This window comes from Bombus pascuorum, chromosome 11 (assembly GCF_905332965.1).
Source record: "Bombus pascuorum chromosome 11, iyBomPasc1.1, whole genome shotgun sequence".
Classification (NCBI taxonomy): domain Eukaryota; kingdom Metazoa; phylum Arthropoda; class Insecta; order Hymenoptera; family Apidae; genus Bombus; species Bombus pascuorum.
The window spans coordinates 6,039,162-6,057,741 of record NC_083498.1 but is presented as its reverse complement, the minus strand read 5'-3'; the positions used below and the strand labels follow the sequence as shown (position 1 = coordinate 6,057,741).

The window sequence follows — 18,580 nt, the reverse complement described above, 5'->3', positions numbered from 1 at the left end:
GCTTGAGAAAACCGAAGACCAGATGTAGAGTTTTCTTAGAAGTGGCGATCACTTCAACAAAAGGAATCTTAAAATCTCTGGTCCGCCACCATGCGTCATTGTAGCACGTATCGTAGATCATGCAATAAATGAGTAATTGAAACTTTGTTGAAACAAATTTGCATCGTTGTGTAAACAAGCTGTATTTAACGAAACTTTGTAATTCGTAAGCCCATTGTTGCACAACTTATTTTTGTCGTCGACTGTATTTCGCAAACTCGACGGTTTCCAATTACTTTCATTCCTTATCAGTCGCGCGGTACAAACTCGCGTACGCGAACTCGAAAAAGAGTTCCTTCCTCCGGGTTCTACTAGCTTCCTCCGGGTTCTTCCGCAGCGTTATACGACAATGGAATAAATTTCCGTGACTGGGGTCCGGGCCAAGCTTAAGGCTCTACCTCGATGTGCCGGCATACTTCAACTAACAATTGCGCGCGGGGAACACTCGCGACGTGATTACGATGAAAACTTTGCGTATCCGTGTAGCAAGCGGAATTATGAGACGCATACTCTTTCGACTACGGAACTTGCGAGTTGCTCCGGCGAAATAATTCACCTGGCATTGTTCCTCCGGTCGCGCTGGCTCGATGCTAATGGTGCTCGTTAAACAGCTTGAACGCATCGATTTTACGTATCGCTTACGTGGAAGAATTGCTCCGTGATTGGCTACAGACTCTCTTCCTTGTTCTTACTTAACAATCTATTATCGAAGAAGTACAGTATCCCTACGATCGTGACACGATCGGGCGCGGAACGAGTTGATATGCAACGATATCTGTTTAATTCAGACTGCGAATGTATGCAGTTTTCGTACACGCGAAATATCAAATTGAAAAAGTCCACAGAATGCGTGTAATATGAAAAATTGTACGAAATATGCACAATAGAGTACTTATAATATTCATTATATTATTTAATGAACGAACTAAATTATTATCTAGCTTTAACTTCTTTAATTACATTCATACTATGACTGTAAAAATTCATAAGAATTCATTGCAATTTACTCGTTAGAATATCACTCAAATCTCCTTTCTTCTAACGCACCTAATATATTCGCAGAAACTTTCTACGGTAATCGTTCGATTTACTTTCGTGATCCAAGTGAATTAACACTGGCCGTGCGTTTCATTCACTGCTCGTCCAACGATCGATGTAATAAGGAGGCGTACAATGACAAATAAATAATGGCAGACCGTAAAAGCCGAGAGGAGAGGTCGCGTGTACGAAATTATAATCGACCCCGACCCATAGAACGATGCAGATAATCGTATCGATATCTTCGTAATTGGAAGCTACGGAAGAGATGAAACGATTGCAAGCATAATAACCGTTACAATGCGCGTTTGTCACGCTGCGAAAACGATCAGGATGCGCGGTAATTGTTCCAACGATACAATGATTAAATTAACTTGACTTTTCGATTCGGCTATGTACGTGTACATGGGTGTGTTTGGGTGGTCGTGTGTTAGAATGGGGCACGGGACACACCGACTGGTGCAACGGCGCAGGATAACCCGTATCACTGATAATCCGATTACCGATTAAACTTGCCTAATTGACGGTGTACCCGCGTGTAATTGCGCCGGCCGGAAACGGCCGATTGGCGTGCTACGATAATGGAGAACGTCGGATGATGCGTGGCAAGTCACTTAGAAAATTCCAGCCGAGCCAATCTTCCAGAGCAACGCGCTCTTTCCTACCGGAAATGTTCGCCTCTGTGTCCTTAGATTCGTCGAGCGACGACGTTTTAATCAACCACTCGTCTCACTTCGATCATCAACCTGCAACCAGTCTATTTTCGAGTGTCGTGAATGGGCTGACTCAAATGGATTATCATTTAGAAATATCGATTTTGTCTGCCTAACCAGTTAACCGTGGAACTTAGCTCCAGAAATATCTCATGGGATTAGCTCATGGAGTGCGTAAATAAATACAAGCGACGACGAGTATACACGTCAAACGCAGTTAACTGGTTAACTGTGAAAACCGCAGAGAAAGAGAATAGGATACGAGTAATTAGAAAACTTAATAATCAGAACCGCGCTACTAAAACTGTCGCTTTATTCGTGGCATTTGGCGAGTACGTAACTATTGCTCGCTATGAAACTCCTGATCTCAAGAATATATGTTATAATATCGAATATATTCTTGATTATTTGCACAAGTTCCTATCTCCTAGCCTCGAAACAAATAAGTTCTTCTTTATTATATTATTGTAGCTAAGAAATTAAATTATTGTATTATATTATTTTAGTCATCAAATGGTACCAAAGTAAGAAAATCAATAGAAATGGATTTGTCATGTTCTTCGTATACCGTCAATCTGCTGAAAAAGTAACAAAATCGTTCTGATATTTAGAGATTGAAATAAATCTCTACTTAGGTTCCATTTCTTTAGGTGTATTTAGAAACGTATGAATTCACGTAAAAATCTGCAAGTCCATTAACTCTGCTGCACGGAGTCACTTCCCACTTAATTCCATTTCTTTCGTGTTAAATAATATCTCATCTATAAAGAAAATATGAAAAAGTGCGTGATTACTCGTGATATAATTTTATATTTATTACAAATCTGTTTTGTTCGTTAAAATGAGCAAAACTAAAAACTAAAGAGGATCGCAACCGAGTCAGTAAAATACTGATTCACATTAATCAGTTTCTGTATCCTCCGTATAAAAATATTTCATTAGAAATCTTCAAAAGTCAGAAACTGTTAGCCACATTCCCCAAGTCGTCAAATTATTAATAATTTTCTATTTCAAATTGATTTCCTAGCGAAATATACTCTTCCTAAAAGATCTAAATTCAAATTAAAATATAATCATATTTGAATAGTTACAATTAACAAGCTATTACCATTTACAGTTTACACAAGTTTATGTGATTTATTTTTATTATTAATATTGTTTACTATAATCTAAGGATAATTATCCTCTTCTAAAACATCGCTGATATTCTTGTTTTTTAAACGACGATAATAAGATTTCTTGCACGAGCAATTTACTTTTTATTTTCGATTAGTCGATTAATCCCGAAACGCCTAAATCAGCCATCATCTTCATCGACGAAGGATGAGTTCGATGGAGTTTGCGGGCGAGGTCTCCTGGCTGCTAGCCAGTATACTGCTCGACGTATTCATAACCGACGCGATGCTTCTCGCTTCGTAGATTTTCACACTCGAGGATTACAAATTACAGGAACAAAATGGCAGAGATAAAATGTGTACTTAACGCGTCGGTACTTTAGCTAATTAAGCCAGGATTTAAGGATGGCATCCGTCGTTCTGAAACATGTCGTTACGACTGCTCGTTTCCATTCGCATTGATTTTTTGTTCGTTATCTCGTTCGTTCGATCCCTGACTAGTCTCCAGAGAAGGGAAGCGACCATTAATTGAGAAATGACTTTATAGAAAATCTTTATTAATTTATATGTATACATCTGAGATACGAACCTCTTGGAAACCAATCTGAACAGGCCCATTTTTCTTAATTTTTTAATTCTATCATATCAGTGACAGGAATTATTTCAATTCTCAAAGGACGAATGTTTTATCTCCATAAGTTCGCTTGTGGCAAGCAAGTGACACAAATAATAGTAAATTCCAAAGTAAATTTAGAAAACAGTGGTCGTAACATCACCACATTCCTGTAGTTTTCAACTTACATCACCAATTTGGCTGATTATTACAGTAATCTTTTTATTTAATAACCCATTAACGAACCAACTTACATCACCAATTTGGCTGATTATTACGATAATCTTTTTATTTAATAACCCATTAACGAACCAACGTCTGTATGAGCGACATTTTCCTTATTTTTATTTTTTAAGCTCAGTAGCAAAACACTCCGTACATGTAGATACTATGATAATATCTAAAAGTGAAAAGACCGAGTGAAGTGAAAAATCTTCGTGCAGGGAGAACAAATTTGTTTAACTCCGCGAGCACATAATATGCGGACGCAATTCTAACAAAATGATCAACGATCCATAGAACAGAGTATCAGAAGCGACCACGATATATTGTAATTTAAAGCAATGTAACGCTCAACGCAATCGAATAGTTAATCAACAAACGAGAACAACATTGTAGGGACTGACTCTCGATTACGAATTTTCGATTTGTTGCGAGCGGTCGAGGTTGGAAACGTTGTCAGAGGTCTGTGCCTTGCACGCCGGCCATGAGCTTTCATTAACGGCTATGCATTAATTATCACGGCGGTGATAAATAATTGGCGTTACGCCGTTAACGCGATTCACGTTCAAATTGAATAATCCGCTGTGCACGCGGACTTCACATCCGTTCTTACGAAAATTCTTACGATGTCGAACACGAGAACGTGTCTCTTCTCAGATTGCCTGAGAAATAAAATTATCCGTATGGTTGCTAAGACGCACGGAAGCGGAACTCGCGCGACGATTACTTTTTTCCAGGCTCGTTAATTACACGGAACAAAGGATAGGAGCGTGGCCCGTATCGGCGATACGCGGCACGATCAAATTAATTAAAGCCCATCCCGTGGGTTATGACTAATTAAAAAGAATCGTGAGCGCGAAACACAGGAAAGGATAGGACATAGATGAAAAGAGCGAAACGGGAGATGGACGATTTCAAAAGATAGACGAGGGGCGCGTGAAAACGGTATAGGACGATGAATCAAATCAATGCACCGGACGATTGGGCGTAATTCGATTGTTAATCAATAAAACAAGTTCGTTGAGCATATTCTCGCTGTGTGTCTGGCAACAGGCGGACGTCAGGTATTTGTCACACGCGGGGGTGCAGGAGGTCGCGCGATGCGTATTGTTCGAGTTTTCGCGATTCCGCGTGCGAATCGCTCCCGCTAACCGTTCCCCGACTAAATTGGATTTTCCCACTAACGAGCGCCAGAGCTTTTCTCCGTGAAAGCGGCCAGTTGCCCCCGTGAAAGCTTCTCCGGTTACGCGCCCCTCCCTCGCTCATCCTCTTTCGTTCTTCGGTTTCCTTTTCGTCGCGCGTTGCTCACTCCTTTCGCTTCTCCATTGCCATAATCAGAATTTCTACTCTCTCCATTCCACGCCTATTATACTATTTAGCCTCTTTTTCTTTCTATCTTTATCTTCCTATTTTTTGATCTTTTTTTCTGCTTCTCTTTTTTTACTTTTTCTTTGCTCTGTACCTCGCTTCGTCCTGTTCCTCGACCAGGCTGCGAAGGTTTGACCGAGTCGCGTCTTCTTCGAGGCTGAATGAAATGAAATTACACCGGATTCCAATAATTCGTATTTAGCCCCTAGAAGTAGAATATTTCCTCCAAGAGCTCTTAATTGAAGAAGAAAGGAGGATGATTATTCTTTTTCCGCGGAGTTTACGGACGACCTGCTGGCAGCGAACACCGACGTCTAGGACGATTTAATTAAAGGCCTGCTGTTCTTCGGGGCTCGCGCTCGAACCGGAACTGTAATAACGAATTTCTGTCGAATTTAATCAAAGGGGAGGATCGATTATTCCTTCAACGCTTGAATTCCTTACAGCTGTTCCGAGGCAAGCTTTCCGAATGAACACCAAACCCTTATTTAGGATAAATCCGTGTCTTTCCAAAGTCTTCGATTTCCGTTTGGCGAGCAATTACGAATTAAATATAAAGTCGTGCCGGAATTGGAATTCACTGTCGATCAGGGTTATCGAAATGTCTATGAAATTTGCGTCTCGTTATACGCCAATCAAGGCAATTACATAAATTATCTGCTTATAAATAAAATGTCGAATTATCCGTCAGGTAATACGGTTCTTTGAAAGTTGAATTTAAAACAGCGAGACTCGTTGTAAAATACAATATGATATAAAAATGAAAATATGATAAATTAAATTATTTTGAAAAATTTAATTAGTAGTTACAAATATGATAAATATGAAACAGAGAATTCGTTTAAAAATGGCGAACGATTGAAGGGTTTATAACGAAAACGATCCTTTCTCGTGTTTGTCCTTGAAAATGAGAGAGATACACTAGAATTTTCAATAGCCGTTCAATAATAATCTCGATAACAACATTTTAATTTTTCGTAACAAAACGTTCGTCATATTAAATAATCGAAGCCGTGAATTCTGTAATCGCACAAACTCGGCCACCAATATTTCGAGAAAATAAGATTTCTTATCTTTTTCAATTCGTTATCGATGTTGTTGATTTTTCTTGTAAACGTGTTTTTTTTTAATTACTAGATAATCACTTTTCTTGTAAGAAGTAGCTTTCTTTTTTGTAAAATCGTGAACCTGTGGTGTTTTGCAAATCATCGAGTAATTTTTATTTAATCCTGACATTTTTAATCAGTTTGTCCAAGCGACGATATATATTTAACGAAAAAAATTGTTTGTTAAACTCAATCACTGTGTTCCCATGAGTGTTCTACACATTCCTAAACATTCAAGTTTCTCATATGTGCGTGAACATCTGCTATTTAATTAAATGTATGTAAATTAATCCGACGACGACGAATTTGTGGCTCTAATTATTTATTTTCCAGCAAATATACAGAACCCTCGCGTTACTTCTCCGATCGAACGCAAAATCCTTCCATTTTTCGTATTAACGTTCCTCCACTCTATTCGAATTAATCTAAACTAGATGGATCCTCATTGGGATTTAGTGGATCCGCGACACAGAACAGCGACCAGCAAGGAAGAAAAAGGATCCTCGCTGATTCTTTCCGCCACCTTCTCTATCTTCGAATCGGAGCGAATTACATTCGCGTCGACGTCGGAGTTACTTGGCCGCCACGAAGTGGAATATTGCACCGAGGCCTCGTCCGCGAGAAATAGGTCAATTATGAGACGGGAAGAGTTTGCAGCTGATTTTAACGCGAGCAAACGTAGCCAGGCGATATGGTGTGGAATTGCAGACACTCGACCGAGGGAAGAGAGGAAAAGGAAGATATACAGGGTGTCTCTGCAGTCGCGTAAGCGAGCAAGGGCTGACTCTTGGTGAAAAGATAGGTGGAAAATGTAAAATAAAACACGACTTTTTGTACAACTCAAATTTTATGCTCTCGCAAAATTTTTACGTATCGTATAATCGTACGGAAAATTTTGAAATTTCAATGCTACTATAACGAGATACGGTTATCGCGATCATATTGGTAAAATTGGAAACAGATCTGGAAATGTATGTGACAGTTGCAAGATATTTGTTGTACAAGCTAAGGATCACTGAAGTATTTTAATAATCAATGGATCGTTAAATCGATAAGCCACGATATTTAATGGAACGCGTCTTTAACGCTAATTGCACGTTTAAGACTAGCGTTCATGCTGTGTATTTATTTTTCACTGAGTGTATGCTTCCGATAAATTTCTTGTATAAATTTTCGAATTGGTTTCAAATTTTATTAGTACAATCACGATAGTCGTTACTGTGTATGAACGAAATTTCAGAAAGCTTGGTACGATACACAATATATTGAGAACAATTTTCTGCGGTAAACGTTCGAATACTTTCTCGAGTCACTGTGTACAACGGGCAAAGACAATTTTTGTATCGATCTGACATTGCACATGCATGTGACACATCGTGTTGAGAAAGTGAAACTATAATCTCAATCCGATGACCAGAGACTACAAATACCCATGATTTCACAGACACCGTGCACAGAGTGAGAAAAAGAGAAAGGACATTCGTTTCTGTGTACACGAAACAACGACGTATCACGTTCGTATCGTCGACGACCAACGTCGACGTAGACTATGATAAAACTTTTCTAAGGATGTCCGATTCGACTAGTCATCCTTGAAACAGTTCCCTCGGTTTGTTCCCTCGTTGTTCACCCGCTGCATCCTGCAAGACTCTCTCTCTCTCTCTCTATTCTTTTCGTCCCTGTTCTCTCGCTGATTATGCGCCGTTGCACAATATTATCGTTTATCTTGCACTTTCAGCGGTGAAACAACGCCAGCCAAGCGCTCTCGAATTCGCTTCTCGCGCCGGAGACAAGCAGATACCTTATTGTTTGTATTACGTATTAGATTTGCGAGCAAATTCTGCTGGTTTCTTTTAAACTCGAGGATAGAGACTCCGTCGTTATCCGCCTCTTGTTACTCTTATCGATTCCTTTTTAACTCGATGCAAGCTTAATATTTAGCTAGGCATTTTTCCGGATCATTTGCCCTGCACTCACTCTCTGGCTACGCTTGAAAATAATTTCACGCGAGACAGAACTCTTAACGCGTCCCACGAGAGACTGAATTCTTTTAGAGAATTCGAAGGAGAGAACGCTAGGGACTGGCGCGATTTTAATCTAATATTCTACGCTTTCAACGTTGATTTCTCGTTTTCTTTCGCCCCTGTGCTTCTTAGGTTACAACGGACGAGAATTCTCGTGAATAGAAACAGCCTGCTTCTTGGAAAAGAAGCTATCGTTTCAATTTCAATGGAAGCGCGTATACGCAAGGAAAATCGGACATTCGAAGATCACAGATGGAAAACACGCTTCTGATAAGTCATATATTTCGTCTTTCATGGAACAGCAATTTTCAAATTCAATACGTTGCGTCGCACAAATGAAAAGCAGATTTCTGATAACACCACAGATAGACAACGTATTTCTTACTGTATTTCTCGTTCCTTATAGAATTTTGTGACCGATTTTTAAATTCGATAGACGCATCCATGATCATTTCTGCGTTGTATCACATTCGGTATCAATTCGATAGATGCGTCAATCAATTCGATGTCAAAATTATATAGAGAAGAGCCAAGAGAATGATATACGAGTTTCGACAAAAGAAAAATGTGTATATCGATTCAACGTCGAAAAACTCCATGGATAAGATATATTCACTTTGACTGCCACGGTGGTCATTGCTGACCGGAGCGCCTGAACTTCTTACAATTATAAAAATTGAATGAAAATTGACAGTTAGGGCATTTTGAATATAACCGATAAATAGAAGATACTTTGAAATAAAAAGTGCCCTATTGAACGATTAAACATTTTTATTAGAACATCAATAAAAAAAAATGAGAACAAATCTTGCATCTAACGGTGCACTGTGTTCGCATCCATATCTTCGAGGGGTAATCTACGAATATTATTATAAACACAGCTTAGAAAATAATCGTAAATGCTGCTTTATAATCATATAATTGAAGTTAGAAGTGTGCACATACCTTACTGTTATATATAGAATAAGCAAATACCGTTTACCAATATCTTCTACACGTTTCAACAATACATTCTGCACGTTTTGCTTACGACGAAATAACGAATGCGAATGGTTTGTTAAAATAAACGAAGCCTTGTTATAATACGTCGCTATCAACTGTTACCAAGGCGCCACGGTGGTCACCCGTGACCACATATAAGATAAACGGTCCATTGGGGAAGAATGTTGTCTTACATCATCAATTTATTATTATTTTCTCATTATATGCTTTGAATAATAAAAATACTCCCGTGGCGTCCTTGCGTGGCAGTCAAAGTGTTAAATGGATGTAGATAGATACTTATTGTAATTCCAGAGAACCATAGAATGGACTTGGTTTGCAATATTCCTTATAAACACTCATCCCTTCGCACCCCACTCATGCCGCCCTCTGATCTGTATTATCCGCAGTGCTCTCTTTGGTCTTATCATTTCTCATCTTCCTTCCTCTACTTTCCTCATCCTCCTTCTCCTAGTACATATTAACACGCATTAATGTAAATTACGATAACATTTATTAGAGCGTAGTATATTAATTTTTCTGTCTGCCCTGTACGCGGATAATATCTATCAGATACTTTGCACGAACCATAGTACAGCGAGTGTAGAAGGTATTATCGTACGTTCTTTTAGAACAAAATAACTTTTTTTAAAATTGAACCAAACGACTTCCTCGAGAAATCAGAAGGATCAGTTTACCGAATGATGCACGGAAAAAATTTCAAAAAAAAAAAAAAAAGAAGGAATAAAACGTAATCGGTCGGAACCGCTAAGGAAAGAACGCGAAGACAATTTTCTACAGCTTCTTTATCCGTTTTTATTATTCCGCTTTAAACGAGCGTACGAATGCTTCCTACACCCACTGTGCGCATAACTACGCCCGTAAGAACTCGTTTGTTTCGTCGTTTACTTCTTTCCCTCGAATCGTCCAGTCTAACCAACCACCGTTTTCCCATTTCCTCGAGCACGGGAGCACCGAAGGTACATCTTGCATCGGCAACGTCATCGAATCGCGCGTCGATTACGTTGAAACTCGTCCGAAGGGAATCCACGTTGACGGTTAAGCAGCCGCGCGAAATTGGATCGAATTAGCCAGCCTTCGTCCGCTCGTTTGAAACAAAAATCGAACGAAGGAAGGGAATTGGACGACGTGGGACTCCTTGATTTCCTTCTTGTCTCCGGAGACCATTCGCCACCCTCCTTCCGTCATTCTCGAAGCTGCGGTAAAAAGAAGGTCCTAGATAGGATCCACCGTCGATTCGAGCGCGCTCATGTGTCGTTCTTCCCAGGAGTAAATGCACGAACGTGTCCTCTGATCGTGACCCACCGACGTAAGATCAAGGATGAAAAGCTTACACAGTACCTCTGTTGATTCCTTCGTTTAGCTCGCTATTGTAAGCCGCGAGTCTTGAAGAAGTTTTTGCGTAACGTAAGCCGATGTAATTGAATTGCGAAGACTTACGCCCGGGATTTTAAGACTTCTCACGCGTCGTCCAAGTCCGTCGAAGGTGAATTTATTTGACTTTCATACTCGCTGACACTTGGTAACTCGTGCTTTTTTATTCGAGACCTTTCTCGACAAGTTTTTAGCTCACTGCGAAACGGGACTATGTTTGGACGCTTATTGTAAAAACTTTGGTAAATACGTTTCGAGGTTTTATTAGAACCGTAATGAGACACCGGCATTGCGGTTTTAGTAGCCAACTTTCAGACGATTCGAGAAATTTACATAGGAATTACAGGATTTTTGTTTGCAAACATACATCTCTACTGACCATTATAAAAGTATTTATTGGGATAGCCGACGATTCACTTTATTAATGATATTAATGTATTCAGAGAAGATTATTTATGCTGTCTCGTGTTGATTATTTATGTTCTATTAAATACTTTTATATCTATACCGATAGATTTGTCATAATTTTATTAGAATTTACATATTAATGATAAATGAATAACTGATGATAAATATCGTTAATAAGCAACTCTTACGTGATTGCAGAGTCATAAACGCATTATAAATTCGAATTAATTACTAATAAAGCTTATTAATAGTAGATATACATATTCCCTTTTTTCTTAGATTATAGAGCATATGAAACGTTGAATAAATCTTTTCTTTTCCCAATAAATATCTTCGATTTCGTAAATACATTGCACGAAATTTTAAAGAATCTTCTCTTTCGTGTAGCGTTTCAATTTTTTAACGTGTGCGTGACGTCGTCAGGGCAGAAATTTTTGGCGAGCTTCCGAAGAAGCCACCTCGGATGTTCACGAACAATGTGAAACTACTGCTACCACGAACGCGACTGAAATTCGAAGAATCGCAGATGTGCCATCTAATCGTCGTGAAAGTTCAAAATCTAAAATTTAACAGGATAAGCATGACAGTCGCGTGTCACATTGCGACATTTCTACAATTTCGAAAGTTTCCTACGGATAGCAAGTGTTCAAATACTTTCGTGACTCGCTGTACGTAACAAAGAACAGGACATCCTATCAGCGACATCGTTACCAGTCCGCAGTGTCCACACGCATATCGACCAGGTACCGCGATACAAAGCAAATTAAACGGCGAACCGTATTCTTTGTTAAGCTCGATATCGTCCTCCCTTTTACGCACCCTTCCCTCTGTCTCTATCTCTCGTTATCTTTTCCCCTGGCGCCACGCTTTTAGATCGCGTGTCCACGGCCACGGTCTGTTATTTTCCGTGGGAACACTGGTATCGACTGTGCGTAAACCGACGATCAGTCCAACTACAGGGGACTGGAAAACTTGCAAGACTTAACGGTATCGTTTCATAAACCATTTCGTGCGCGGCACGTTCGTTTTAAATGGATTTCGCCGATGGAATCGCGCGCGCGTTGGCCAAAGTTCGATATAAAGCAGGGAAAAACGGGCCAGGCACACAGATTCCATCGCCGTGTCGCTTTTTACGCTGAGCTTCGTTTCGAGACACGCCGAATTTGTGACTTCTCTCATAACGTACGGTAGTTTCGAATGAAATCGGAAAATGCTAGCTTTAAGCCGCGGCGATTATTATTTTTCCACTTATGCATATAATAATAATAATAAAAATAATAAAACGTTTATTATAATATCAGCGGATCGATATGGTCGTTACAGAGTAGGAAATGACAATTGGCAATTAGAGAGAAAAGCGTTAACGATTACGATAAAATAGGGAGTAAGGTTAAGCTTATAATACGATTTAACTGTAACTCAACGTTAAGCATCGTATAAATATATAACGTAAAGTAAAGTTGAGCATATATCAAGCTTATGTTACGAGTTAAATAACGCAGAGGTAAAAGATCGTCTGAACGATGAAAGGGAGTTATTAAAGAAGCCGAGTACATCGTGAAAATGGTTTGCAAATTGATAAGTCCGATTGAAACTCATTTTCACCTCACGAAAGTTCGGTGTGTTTCCAATCTGAAAAAATGATGACTTCTAAGGAAACGCGCAGGAATATGAAAATTGAGCATCTGGAGAATATACAGAGAAGCAATCAGCTGATTGATTATCTTGTGTAAGAGATAAAGGATAAGACGCTGTGCGAGGATCATTCAAACCAGGTGTGCAATAATAAGGTTAATTAAAGTTTATATATATCGTATTTACTTGGACATATACTGCGATTAACACTTTCAAAAAGTTAGGCTGACCCTTTCGAATGATCGTCAAAAAAATGATTAAAATCGCTGATACTTGCGGACGATAAATTACGCGTTTTATCAGTCGTGTAGATTGTCAGGAGTTCGATTAACCGAATGAATTGGTTTGATTTAGGTTTAATTAACATTATTAAGCCACGTATTGTCCATGTATTGGATATACAAACAAATCGGCATCCTGCAAAAGACCGGACGCGCAGCAGAGATTGATATCACGATAACATTGTCGACCAAATTCTATAGTGAAAGCAAACTCTACAATGATTGATTAATTAGAATTAAATATTAAATAACAGGTGAAGCTGTATTAGTCGGAAAACAAAAATAAAGTGGAACTGCGTTAGAGAGCGCGTGACTGCACTCGAGGCTCGGAGGGGAATTTTTCCGGATGTATCGGGAGCTAATGAGCATCCCCTTTCCTCCCCTTTTACCTCTTTTCTCGCTCAATTGCCGACATTCAAGGGGGAATTTTCGATTCTCGCTTAAATGGTAATTTCATCCGGTCGTAGTTCCGCATCAGGAGCTAGATCGTTTGAGCCGGAGAACCCTTTGTTCAATCGTTTCCTTTGTTCGAGGGGTATCGATTAGCATGAGGGGTGAATTTACCTATCCCGGATTCCCGTCGAGGGATTTAAAACACTTAATTGCAAGGAAAAACCTTTGAATGATTCGTTCGTTCTTTCCATCGTTCCCTCGATCCCGCAGAGGAAGTTGAACGAGGAAAGAGGGTGGAAAAAGGAAGGGCTATGAAATTCGGAGCTTTTGTGTAATCGACAATTAACCAACTCAACTTCCGGCGATAGAACTCTTTTGCTTTCGTTCTCTTTTCGTAGTTTCACAGGGGTTGCCCGTCCGGTGAAAAATGCTAAATTAAACGGTACCGCGGCCGTGTATCATTCGATTAATTATGAAGAACGCCCGCGTAATTGCTTCGCAGCGAGAAAACGCGGAGAGAAGGTTGGTGGTAAAAAAGAGAAGAAGAAGAAACGAGCGGCAACCAATTACGGTGAATTATGTCAAGTGTACGGTGCACCGCGAGCTGCTTGCCGCTTCTATTTCGACTTCTGTTTTTTCTTTCTTTTTTTGTTTTTTTTTTTTTTTCAAAATCTCGCCCCTCTTTCTCCTTCGACTTTCATTTTTCATCCTTCCTTTACGCGATTAAAGATTACCAGGCGATTGGAAATCCCGGCCAACAAGATCGGCAGCGTTTCTGTCGGCGGCGGTAAAAGTTCGTCGACCCAGTTTTTCCTTCTTACAGAAACCGGGGAGGGTTGGAAGCGCGCGCGTCCGGAAATTATGAAATCGTCGAAACGGTGTAATTCTCGACGAAGACGACGGCTATGACGGAAATAGATAGCTCTACCCTACTTTCTTCCTTCCTCGTCGGTCGCTCTCGCTCGCTTTGTCTCGCCGTCTCCGCTCGCAGCGAGACAATTTTCGATTCGAGAGTTTGCCGCGGAAATCTATCGTTCCACCCGGAAGCTGCAGGGCCGTCGACGAACCTCGAGACTCGAGACACGAAACGAAGTTATCCCGAGTTGCCTGAATCTAAATAGAAGGCGATTCGCTCGATTTCCGTGCGAGCTGATTACGTGCGATTACGCGTGCAAACGTATAGTTGTTCGAGTACGTTGTCTTTCCATATTAACCTAACAGTTCAACAAACTTGACGAAATCCTTCCAGAAATGCCTACTTGTTTCTTTCTCGTAAATTTATTCTCTATATATATTGTTATAAGGTAAAAAAAAAAAAAGTAAAAATAAGATCGTTTTCTATTTCTGTCCCATTTATTTCGTTTTTCTCAAACAAAATATTTATTTTATTTAATTCTTATAAGTGTGTGTGTAATTATATCGCGGAAGATCTACGTATATCTAATTAAATCGTGAAGTTGTGAACCACATGACGAAAGTTCTCGTAAAAAGGTTTCTTTGCTTGGTAATAAGTCCAGATATAAATAAATCATTTTTTATGTTACCGATTCCATCATGTCGTGAATCCGGTTGCTGACTAGTATTAGAATGCATTATTATCTAAAAGGTTGGAAAATTCGACGAGAGTCCTCTGATGTCCTCTGTCGCAATATGGCCAAAAATTATTTGATATATTTTAAAACGTGTTACAATTTCTTCCTTACATATATATATTTTTTTTTTTTTTTTAGGATGCATTTATTAATGAAACACGTAAACCCGTAATAGTCTCGGGCTGGTCAATGTGCGTGCATTAGGCCAATCCCTAACTGTCACAGGCAAAACTATCAACCCTCACCTAAATGTGGTTGGATTATTATTGTCACGAGAGCCGAATACTATATTTTATAACGATAAAACAAAGTCTCTTAGTCAACTAAAGAGACTTTTTACCTTTGTGTGACTATTGGAACTATAAAAATAAACTTTTCAATTTATTAGGTTGAGTAACAGACTTGTGAATGTTCGCAGTTTCGCTAGTCTACGAATGTTATGAAGATATTATAAAGGAAAAACACTATAAAGTTTGTATAAAGAGCATAAAGATTTGTGTATCCAAATTTACTTATGGACGGGATACATTTATAGAGGAATCAGATAAAGAAGTCATTAGTTGATTATATAAATGGACTTTTACTATAATAACATTTTATGTGCTCTTTACGAAAAAGTGAATAGACTAATAATAATTTGATAGAACGATAATAGTATGAAATCTATGTGATGATAAATCGATAATGATTTAAGAGCAATGATAGTAACACTGACAATAAATATTAAAACTTGCGAACGATATTAATAATAATGAAAAATATGATGTATCTACGTAAATCAGAACAGATCAGCCTTGTTCAAGGGTTAGTAGAGAATCGTAGAAAGGGTTTGGCAAAGAAAAAACGATATCAGTCAGCCACTTTGAACGAAAGTAATAAAAGAAATACACAGAAATATTCGGAGAAAAATACAGCGTGTTCTCGAGAAGATTACTCTGAAAATCGTCGAGTGTACGCTTCATTGATAAAGCAAGCCGTGACGAGTGCGCGCATACCGCTCACAGCTTCAAAGTCGATTTTCACAAAACGAAAGCTTTGTACAAAGGAAAAGCTTTCTACAATTTTGACTCGTTCTCAAGCAATCGCTTCTTTCACGGTTCTACCAAGGGTTATTACATCGTAAATATTATTGCAATCTCGAATCGAATTAAGGGAATAAAACGATCTCTCATCCTGCTACGGGAGTACCGGTATTCAATTAATTCGTTGCGAATTTCCCTGGCTATGGAGTCGTAATAAATTTTTGTTTTTTCTATTCTCGTACGATCCGATTTACGAGGGTAGCTCAGAAGTGTTTTGTCTGCGCGTGCGTGGGGAGTCGGGAAATGACGCGGTAAAAAATATTTTTGCTCTCATGGGCAACGAATTCCCCGGTGTGCTGCTTATTTTCGCCAAAACGTCGCGATATTTTGTCGGGAAAGAAACGATATTACGTCAATAACGCGAGCCACCGCAGCTAGTTCGTTGCAGTGGAACGGTAAAAACGTCGATCTATCTCTCTATAAATTCTCTCGATCGCCACCTCCAGAGGCAGATCGTTCACCTGGTACAGACCGTTTCGAAACTGCAAGAGAATTGCCACTTGTAAATCATAATATTAATGGGATGCGCTATATGCGGATATTTATGCAAATTCGTATCTTTATGAACGTGCACTGGCTCGCGAGACCATTCCGACACTCGTCATGGACAAATTTTATGTTCATATTCTATGCATTATATGAAACATTTTAAAATTTCATTGCCGCTGATGAGACACGACTGTCGCGACTATATTGATCACATTTGGGAGAAATGTGTAGATGAAAAGTTACAGTATATATAAAAATATATATGAATATGTAAAAATTACAAGATATTCATTGCAACCATATGTCTACATGTACCATATACCTAAATGATCACTAGAACATTATTAGACCATGTACCTCATAATACACCGAGGAGTCCTGTTTTGCGGCCAAGTTTCAGGACAAAATACAACACACACAAGAATACACAAAAATCACGCACCAATGCGACTTAAACCCAAAAAAACAAAAAAATAAACGCAAAAACCGAAAATCCACGACACATATTAGACCATGGCTACGTCGTACCGACGCGTATCGGTACTTTTGCCTAAACACACTATACTCAATTCATTGTTTATTGTGAATCTCAAAAATGTACAAAAAATCAAATATTGGCTAAATAAACTATTTAAAAAAAAAAAAAAAAAAAAAAGACCATGTACCTCAGTTTCACGGATAATCAAGTCGATGAATACGAATATTTCAGCTGGCGATCGTCGAGCCATTTTAATTATCGATATTTTTCAAGTTCTACTTTTAAAAATCCTCTCCAGAAATATACAGAGAGATTCTTTTACGAATATACAGGGTATCCCGTAATACGAGCTTCATAAGAGACAAAGAGATCGTGTCCACTTTTTGACAATTTATCGATTGATTTTACGTTTTATAGGAAATACATATATATTATAGATACTTAGAAAAATCCTGTCTGTACCAATATTCCCTTTGGTGTACTCGACTGTATACGTATTTGCGTTACAACGCAGTTTCTCATTTGAAAATGATAATTTGCAGAGGACGACAATGCTATGGTGCAAGGCATCGTGACAGAGGATGGCCTTTTCGATGGCACGGTCGTTACTGGATTCGAGGAATACTACATCGAGCCAACAAATAGATACTTGAACAAGGAAGAAGACACATCTCCGACGTATCACAGCATAGCTTATCGCGCCTCGGATGTATTAACGCCACGTAGATCGTTACCCTGCGCCAGTCATCAGTTGCATCAATCTGCTACTCACGATTCCACGGAAAGGTGAGTGTCTTCCAACGCATTCTGATGATTTCCACTGTGTGTTAGAAAACGAATCATCCATGTACGATCTTAGGTGATATCAGAAGCGTTCTTTCTATCAACTTCTATACATTTCATTTTCACGGTATCGAGTGTTGGCAGTCATACGAGAGTACTATTAAATGATACGAAATTCAATGTACCTGGAACTAATTAATTAGTATGTAGTAGCGCGAAGATACTTTTTGTAGACGTTGTAGATCAATTAACCCTGTTACGATCCTTGAATTTTTATACTCCAATCTTACACTTATTTTAATAAGCAGAGAAAACTTCGAACGTAGTAGTGATAGTTTATTGCCACCCCTATAGGGTTACAAGACTTCCTCTTTACCGTTTCAGTCTTAATCACGTTTTAAAACGCAACTCCGTGTAAAAGAATTACGCCTTACAAACATATATCTTTACAGCTTACACAGAGAGCAAGAAGAACGTACGCTTTGTATAAACTTGACTTTGCAACGTAAAATATTCGCAGTTCATGCAAAAGCTTAAGCAACATAATAAAGTGTAACAGAAGTAAGCAAATGTAACGGAGTCTTCTATATGAGTGCGAAAACTTTTAATATTTTACGTAGAAATTAATGTTTAACGTAGAAATGGAACGAGAAGATACGTATACCAATGACAAACTCGAGACACGTTTTAACGATTGAGAAATCACGATTGTATCCATAACGACCAAAAGAAGAACGTAATTTACATACTTAACAAATAAACTATTCTCCTTAACTGAAAAAAAAGAAAAATAAGAAAGAAGAGAAGACACATTTCCTTCTTTCT

At 38.9% G+C, this 18,580-nt stretch overlaps 1 protein-coding gene across 2 annotated transcripts in view; it reads left to right on the top strand.

Annotated features, from left to right (window-relative positions):
* LOC132911599 (disintegrin and metalloproteinase domain-containing protein 10-like) overlaps positions 1-18,580 on the top strand; it is a 57,283-nt gene that overhangs the window by 27,401 nt on the left and 11,302 nt on the right. For both annotated transcript variants that reach the window (XM_060968301.1, XM_060968302.1), the window contains exon 5: positions 17,515-17,758. In XM_060968301.1, the coding sequence (XP_060824284.1) occupies positions 17,515-17,758 (244 nt within the window). The remainder of the gene's footprint in view (positions 1-17,514; positions 17,759-18,580) is intronic.